At 43.5% G+C, this 9,103-nt stretch overlaps 1 protein-coding gene and 1 long non-coding RNA gene across 2 annotated transcripts; one reads left to right on the forward strand and one right to left on the reverse strand.

Annotated features, from left to right (window-relative positions):
* Nucleotides 1–115: 115 nt before the first annotated feature.
* On the forward strand, nucleotides 116–5,352 carry LOC121589980. The gene is made up of 2 exons (XR_006004369.1): nucleotides 116–437; nucleotides 5,073–5,352. It is a non-coding gene; the product is annotated as an uncharacterized LOC121589980 (long non-coding RNA).
* A 194-nt stretch (nucleotides 5,353–5,546) lies between these two features.
* LOC121590503 (U3 small nucleolar RNA-associated protein 14 homolog A) lies at nucleotides 5,547–9,103 on the reverse strand. The gene has a single exon (XM_041910247.1). It carries the CDS (start codon nucleotides 8,301–8,303, stop codon nucleotides 5,826–5,828), a length of 2,478 nt encoding a protein of 825 aa, XP_041766181.1. The 5' UTR covers nucleotides 8,304–9,103; the 3' UTR covers nucleotides 5,547–5,825.

Raw genomic sequence — 9,103 nt, forward strand, 5'->3', positions numbered from 1 at the left:
TCGTCCATTTGGTTTACCCTCGCCTTCAAGGGAAAGAAGCTACACCATGTAGCGTGTGTCTCGCTTGGTGTATCTTATCCGCCGCTAATATCTTATCGAACTGACATCACAGTTACTGCTGGGTGCGGTCGCTTGATAAAATCGGTTCCCGGCTGCGTGATCCAAATTCATCACCGGTCCAGTACATCGGACGTAGTGGTACCGTGCGGGCGGGATTGCCCATTTCAAGCGTGCAGTGTACAGTTTAAAGTTCGAATGAAAAGTTCCCGAAATGAACCAACCAAGCAGCTGAAGGGAAAGCTCTTAGCATACAAGGATACCGTAAATCCGGAGGAAAAGCTTAGCACACTTGGATCGCTCCTGGAAGGAAACAAATACATCTACGTACACAGACACAGACGTACAACGCAGCACGATGGGCTGTTGTTGCAGTAGCTGTAAGTAGCAGAAAGAGAGGGGAGAGAAACGTCAGCAAGCTTATCTCTGTCGCAACTGTTAGCCATAAGCCTCCACCCGCCCGGTAAAGGGATAAAGGAAGGGATCACCGGCCCGAAGGTGCTCAATCAAAGCCGAACGCCGAAATCAATCGCTGTGTACGGTGGTACACGTTGGGGAGGAGGTGATTTTTTGGAAAATGTTGAAACAATGAAATGCCCGGAAATGGGTCAATGGAATATCTGGGATATGGATTGATCGATTGATGGTTTTTTTTTTTTTTTTAAATTAAATCCGTCCGTTCTTGTAATGAACCCTACACCACGAAAGAAGCGGAGGATCCACCCTGTTGAGGTTTATAATTAAAATTCCCATATCGACAGAGAAGTGAAATCCCATGATACAAGTGGACCATGGACCATTTTTGTTGCACCTATGAAAAATTCAGGTTGGCATGAGCAGCGGGTTAATGTAAAGAGTGATTCATAAAAATCACAAACCATTAACTTTGGGGAGAATATTGGACTCAGTGGCAAAGGGATTATGTCCATTTGAAGTTGGTGGTCGTGGACAGTCCGAGAATTTTCCATTGTCACATGGACCGGTGTTCTCCAAGCGCAATCCTTGACTAATTATGCTATCCTATGCATGTATGAGTACAGCGATCAGTCTGCAGTTCTAGACGTGTCGATTAGATGATGATCCACTGCAGTGGTTGCGCCAAATTAGAAAAAAAAATAGAATAAGAAGATAAAAACTTTCCTTTGTTAAAATTACTTAAAATTTATTACGTAACTTTACTGTCTTATCCAGCCAGTTGAGATAATTGTTGTCATATTACAATTAGTTCCATTGATCGAACAAAAAAAACCAGAATGATCATAAAGGCCGGTAAATTGTTAGGCATAGACTCTGTCCCTGAGCGGTCACACGAAAGTAATCCCTACCCAAGTGTAGTTTGTGAGCATGGTAGGAGGTCCTACGCTTAGTTGTCATAATGATCCGCTGGGCATTACCATAACGAAAAAAGGATAAAAACAAATAGGATGGCTTTGCCTATGCTCCTGAAGATCTTGCCCATAGCTACTAGTTGCCCACCGTCTACTAAAGGTGAAACAATATTACCTTATTTTTTATAAAATGTAACAATCAATAAGATACATATAAAAATATTAAATGGAAAGAATGGGGAAAAATCATTCAATAATCATTTTCAGCACATCCAATAGCATTCAGCATAGGGCCAATTATGGGGCAATGTACTCAAAAATTAGTGCATCCCAAAGCCAATTTAAAAAAAAGTTTATTCATGTCTCAATCATGTGGCCAGTACATTTGATTATTGTATTGCAGAAAATTCACTATTCTGGAAGATAAATGATCAAATAACCTACATACGAGACGAGTTTCAATCTCATGCTTCGGTTGATGGCCAATCGTTTAGTTCTGGCTAATGTATTTTAGATATTTTGACATGGCCATGTTTTGTTAAACTCAAAACATGGAGTTGAGGAGCTTGGAGCCTCTTCAAGCTCGTTCAAACACGTTCTCTCACACAGCTGGGTGATTCTTTCATTTGTCCCGGATTAACTGGCGTGCTGATATTGACATGCTGGTATGAGGAAATGTTAAATTTAGTTGTTTTAGCCAACTAGAAAGGCCGGCAGAATAGAATTACATATTAATATTTCGTGTTTTCGTTGGTTAGTTCATCAGGGTGAATGAGCGTCCTTGCATAGTTCATCAATTTTGAAATTAATTTAAAGAAATAGGCAAGAAATCGCTAATGCCAAACAAAGGGAAAATGATGTTGTGTGGTTATAACATAGGGTAATGAAATAAGTACCAGAACCAACTGACAAATGAAGTCGTTTAGTTTAGTTGGATGGCTAGGGATTAAAATTTGATTTAATTTAATATGTAGCATTCCACAACAAAAGCACATAAGCAATTATCAAGAGCATTATTCGTCGTCCCATAGGATTTTTTTAAATAACAATCCCATAGGAACGAACAATTCAAAAGCCCAACCGTTTAAAAGCTTATAACAGTAGCTGCGTGCACTGCATGTGTAACCGCAAATCATTTAACCTTACGCATGGTGCCTTCCGCTGCTTCTGCAAAACAAAAACCATTTTAATGAAGAAGCACAAAGCGCGTGGGACGGGGAGAGCCCGATTCCGTACCATGTTGGTGCAGGCTTGGCCCGTTTCCGGATAGAGTGTAAAAATAAATTAATAATTATTCCATTGAAACACATTTCGTGTAGCGCGAAACACGATAAAAATGAACATCCGATCCGGACCGTAACGCACGGTTACGCGCATTGTGCTTCACTCGGCATTCTCAAATGGCCGTCCCCATCCACACAGATTAACGGGCGATGAGCCGTATTGTGCTTCGGGCGCTACGGCTATGATGGAGCATCATTGGCCATCATGCATCACTTTCGCCACATCTTTTGGTTCGCATTCGTTTGGTAACCAATGGTAACACCAAACGGTCATGGTGCACGGTCATCAGTCCGGTAGGCGATGATGCGCTATGCCAGGTATGTCAAACTGGCGGCCCGCGGGCCGCATGCGGCCCTCGTCAATGCTGAATGCGGCCCGCGAGAATATTTTGAGAATTGCTAAATGCACTGCAAACCAAAAAACTGTTATTACTATTCGTCTAATTGTATAAAATTTTCCAGAGAAGAACAATCATTTTGATGGTATATCTTTCAAATCTAACATGAATGTAACCATAACATCTCATAAACTTATGCTGCACAATCGTACAGAACAATTGAAACCCTTAAGAAAAATTGATTTGAATGCAAACTCATTATGTTTCGATGAAATTCTGAATATTAGCACAATGTTGTGTACACTCGATTGCACATTCTATGGAAAAATATGGAAAAATAGATTTGCGTCAACCTTCTACAAACGAAAAAGGAATGAAATACTTTCATACACACACTTGGAATCTTCGCAACAACTAGTGCTGGATTGTCAGAATCGTCATTTTTGATCTTAGCTATTCTGACTCCTGATCCGTCCAAATCAAACCAACAGTTCCGTTCGGTGCCGACCTAAGCTTATAGAGCCGTTTAATGCCATTCGGAACCATTGGAGTCATCGGTTGTCGCACGGAGCGGCTAATCTGCAGTGAGAAATGGATCTGGTCGGTCCTACCGAATTTGACCATGCCCCAATTACCCGAATTTGACCAATTATGCCCCCGAGTGCCGAGTTAAGAATTCATTGGGCTCCGAAATTCTTTTTCGAACGAATTTGCACGGCTCCGTCCTTAGAATGTTACATTTTTGATGTTCAATTAAAGCCACTTCTGTTTTATTCATAATCATGCCACCATAAATGTTAATAAAAATGATTGTAGCCAAGTTGGAATTATGTGTACCCCACATTCTACAAAACGAATTAATGTACTTTCCAACCTCCCCAAAAATCAAAACCAAAATGATATGATTACGCTTAAGCCATGAGTATTTAGATTAAGGATTAAAATAATCGAAATGCCGAAGTCCTGCGATGTATAGCTTATTTCCATAGATTAGCTCACACAGTCCACTACCTCAATTCGAGAATCATCTCCCTTCAAGTGTCAAAAAACGAATCTTTGTCAGATAAAATTATCGTAATTTAAAAAAATTATTTGTAAAATACGGGTTCTTGGAACTTGGAAATTAGCAAAAATTATGTTTAAACACGTTTTATTACAATTTTTCTCTTGATCTGTCAAAAAATTGCAGGCAAATATATTTGTTATACATCCAGCGATGGATAGCTTGGATGGCTTGAAAATGATTCGCCTAGCGAAAAAGATACCTTAGTGAAAAAGTGTGGTTGGACGATATTTTCTAACAGAACTACCGTGTTGGAACGCGACTAATGAAAAATGTCGTAATAAGGATAAAAAATGCATGTGACTTTAAAAGTACATTAAACTATTTTTCGAAATAAAAAAGTGCACAATGAAAAATAACACAGCAAATTTGTAAATAGGAAACTATTCCAGATTTGAAGCGAGGAGTACAAAAAGTCAATTTGTTTAACAATAATGATTTTAAACAGTATTTTATATAAATATTGAGGTATAGTTTTTATTCTCACGTTTGCGGCCCGCGAATCACTGAAAATCTGTACTTGCGGCCCTCTGATGAAATGAGTTTGACACAGCTGCGCTATGCAATGCAGATTAATCTACAAACCGTACCAGTGTACCAATAAAGTGTTAAAAAGAATGATATAATTATCGTTCCGCTTAAGCGAGACGAAGAAAAAGAACTTTTTTTTGTCTCCTGTGAGGCAAACATTTTATCAATTATCTTACGGTCAGTTTGAAAGAGTTGTTATAAAACTGTTCTTCATGTTAATGAAAATTGCTTTGCCGATCCGTTATTGCTAAATAACAAAAAAGGACTGCATAAGCTAAGAGACAGTGGTTTTAATGTTGCATTAGCGGGCATGGACCTTCCATTTACCAATTTTTAAGCCTTCCATTAGCCAGCGGTCCCAATCCGTGCTGCGATTTTAATCACATTAATGCATTTTTTTTTGTTCCTCCTCATACCATACAAAACTAATATTTACATTCACTGTCTTTTCTTTTGCACTTCCCACCGCCAGCCGACTCGCAGGATATTACGCCGGTGCCGGATCGGCCCACCGGAGGAGACTTCCCACCGGCGACCGCTTTCGGTGGCGATGACACCGGAAGCAATCCGGCCTTTACCAACGAAAATGGATAGCCCTTAAAAAGGCCTGACACCGGATGCAAAATTAGGGTACAACAAAGAAAGAAAGAGAGAGAGAGAGAGAGAGAGAGAGAGAGAAAAGAGAGAAAAAGAGATATTCGTGTGACGTTTCGCTACAATAAATCATGCTAATAAAACTGTTGAAATAAAAACCTGAACGTGACCTTTTCCTTGATAGAAACTGAAGGGCCGGGAACCAGTAAGCTTAAGCTCTAGTTGGGGATTATTATCGTTGGTAGTAGCACACCAGAAAGAGGGGGGGGGGGGGGAGGGTTCATTTGAATGCAATTAATAAAGACATTTTCAGTTTCAATTTCCTTCCTTTCCAGATATATTTCTCCACAAAGAAAGACTAAGGAGTATTTAAAGTTCAGATTAATTCCATTGAAAACTCTGATGTACTTTTCCTTAAAAGTAGATTGCATAAAGTTGTTTTACAAATCATGCAAAAGTAGATTATTTAACGAGTTTTATACAACCGCGTGATATTCGTGGTACAACCGCGTGATAAATGGTGGAAAAACGGCGTCTCTGCAAAGCTAAGTCATCATATGTGCTAAGAGATAACAAGGGATGGGATTATTATTGATATTAATTATATTCCTTTTACAGCAACACTTATCCCTTATTCGACCCTTCCAAACCCTACCTTTGAAACTGGAGAAGGTTTGCTTAGTTTCTCTAGCGCGTATTTGCTGTACTGGTCGACCGCTTCGTTCTGCAGCCGCTTGCCGACCCGCATCAGCTTGCTCGGGTTCGCCACCAGCATCTCCTTCTTCATCGGCTCTATTACCGTGCCCTGCTTGGTGACGATGCGCGGCTCAACCATCGCCGCATGTGCCGACTGCGGTATGAACGTTCGGCCCAGCGGTGCCCTTAGCGACGCTTCGTAATCCTTCACCGTCACGAACGGGAACGGTACCTCATTCACCAGGTGCTTGTCCAGCTTCTCGTTCTTCAGTGCGTCTTCGTTGATGATTACCTGATCGCGGTTATCGTCACGGCGCGGCAGCTCCGCCGGTATTTGCATTATCTGGCGCGTCGCCTTACGCGGTCCCGGTGGCTTGGCGCCCACCCCAGCCCAATGGCCCCAGCCCGGTAGCGAAAGTTCCACCTCCTGGGGCAGATCCTTTTGCCGCTCGTCCTGCTTCTCCTTCGCAAAGTCCGCCACAATGTCGTCATCCTCGAACGCTTCGGCGATCGTGAGGCGATGCGCATCGTCCGCCTCCGCCTCGTCGTCCGACAGCTCGCCCGATACGATCGTGTTGGGGAGGGCCGTTAGCAGATGCTTCGGTTTCATCTGTACCACCTGCTTTAGATTGATTTCGGCCGATTGCTTGACCGACGGCGATGGGCGGCCACCGACCACGGTTGAGGATTTGTCATTGGAGGACTGAATGGTTTTTAGCAAACTCGATGCATTATTCGTTTCGTCTGGTGCTGCCGTCTCTACCGTTTCATTCATTTCCTCGTCTGCGTCGGCTAGGGTGGCTCGTTTCTTAAAACTCAAATCGCTCAATTTAGTTTCTTTGTCTTGCTGGTCTGGCAGCTCAGAAGAAGGTCCATTTATGTCCAAACTTTTCTCGCGATCAATATTTCGCACAAACTCCAACTTATTGTCCAGCACATCCTGGATAAGATCCTCCGCTTCCTGGAACATTGCCTCCACAGTGGCAACGTTATCCTTCGTCTTGCGATTCTTTTTCGTTTTCGCAGAGTCTTTTTTCTTGGGCTTTTGGACTGAATTGTCCACATCTTCCACAATCCAGGTGCCGGATGCCATCTTAACTTTTTCTTTTCGTTTCTTGGGAAGTGTTTTAGCTCGTTTAGGCTTCGATGGTTGCACACCTTCGTCACCATCACTAGGTTCGTTTCCATCCTCATCTGAAGAGAGACGTCCATTCGCCTGCTGTCCGTTGGCCGTTTTGCCATCACCATTTAAATGCTTTTTAATGTTTTCAACCTGATTACGCTCCTCCCAGTATTTGCGATAACTGCCGGTTTGCTGCATTTCTTTATTGGCCACCTGCTCGTAGTCGCCGGCACGTTCCGTCCACGGATTGGTTTCGCCGGCCTGTCCCATCGAAAGGTCCATTTCACCATCCGACTCGGAGCTACTGTCTCCCTGCTGAAGACGCTTTGCCGTCAGCTCTCGCCCGATGGCAAGCTGTTCGGCCAGCTCACGCCTCACCTCCGTGTCGTATTTGGCACGCACCTGCAGATTTTTGGCCCACGTGCCCGTATTCTTGTGCCGCAGCGATATTCGCTCCTGGGAGCGCTGCTTCTCGATCCAGTCGAGCTTCCGGAGCGCTTCCTCCGGGTCCTTTTCCTTCAGCTCTTCAAACTTTTGCATCTGCTCCTTTAGCTTGTCCTTTTTCAGCAGACGATGGTATTTCTTGCTCTTAATCTTGTTCATACGCCGATTCTTTGCAATTGCGTACGACTCGCGAATCTTCTGGCGAGAGCGCTCATGCTGCTGCTCACGCATTTCTTCAATCGTTAGCGCATAGTTTTGCTTGCCATCGTCGGAGTGTTCATCCCCATTTTCCCCACCATCATCGTACGTCTTCTCAAGCTCCTCCAGCTCTTCCATCAGCTTCGTCTTGACGCGATATTCTGACAGCCGCTTCGGTGGACCATCGTACACCGTAGTGCTGTCGTACTGCAGCGGATACACCGTTTGCGGAGCGACCTGCTGCGCCGTTACGATCGGTTCCCATCGGTCCACATCTTTCCGCACGCGTTCGAAGCCAGCCTTCCGCTCGATCCTATCGGCGACCGGTTTTTCCAGCGGTTTCTGCAGCGGGTTCCGCACCTTGAGCTGATCCAGCTGCTTCGCAACGCTTATGTGCTTCTTGGTTTTGGTGAAAAACTTTGCCAAATCGCCGAGCCGTACTTTGTCATCCTTCGTTTTGGACAGCCCGAACTCGGACCGCTTGAGCGACGGTTCCGTCCGCGTTACCTCACGGATGTAATGGGAACCGGTCAGGGCGTTGATACCGTCGATTAGCTTGGCGTGCGCTTTCGGATCTATCTCATCCTCTCCGTCGCTTTCGTTGCGCCCAGCACGCGCGGACCAATTGCTCTTGAATTCCAGCGGCATGGTGATGTGCTTCAATGCTTTGAAAACTAGTTTTACACTCTGAAAAAGGCAAATTCTGTCTTAACTATCGTCAGTCCGACCGCATGTTGCCACAAAATCACGTTTATTTACATCGCTGTTCGGTGTCATCTGATGACAGTTGCCGCATATTATTTGACAGTTGCACATTGGAAAGAATTTTAACGTAGGTAGGTCAAAATTTTAAAAGATGACCCATCGATCGTTGGAAAGCATATTGAACCATATTTCAAACCCAAGCATCGAAATTATGTTTCCATTCTGATGGAATTGCTAATACGACGGCTGTAAATTTAAATTAAATTTTCCAGATATCGATTCGAACACATTACCTGAAATGTGAATAAAATGTGAAATATTAATATATGCTGTATGTATTAGATGTGGGAGCTCGGAATCGGACCCGACCGATTCCTATTCTGTGTTCGGAATCAAATCCGAGGCCGTTTTCGGAGTCGACTTTGGAACCGAGCTCCGAAATCGGAATCGACCTGGGAAACACAATTTGCTCCGGTAATGGAATGAGAATTGACTACAGAATTGGAATTAGCTCCGGAATGAGAATCAGTTTGTTTCAAAAGCGTAACCAGTTCGGGAATCTCCATGAGAATGGATCGTTTACAAGTAAATTTTGATTCTTTAAAGCTATCAGTACGTAGCATCATTAGACCCAAACATCTATTCGTATGAGGATACCGAAACCGACTCCGATTTCAAAACCGATCCAATTCCGGAACCCAAATCCAGAGCCGATCTACTATCCGGAGTTGATTCCAGAAAAC

The sequence above is a fragment of the Anopheles merus genome, chromosome 2R (assembly GCF_017562075.2).
Source record: "Anopheles merus strain MAF chromosome 2R, AmerM5.1, whole genome shotgun sequence".
NCBI classification, from domain to species: Eukaryota; Metazoa; Arthropoda; class Insecta; order Diptera; family Culicidae; genus Anopheles; species Anopheles merus.

What these genes read in the sequence shown, in the direction of transcription:
- LOC121590503 (XM_041910247.1), bottom strand. Translation starts at nt 8,303, where the DNA reads ATGCCGCTGGAATTCAAGAGCAATTGGTCCGCGCGTGCTGGGCGCAAC.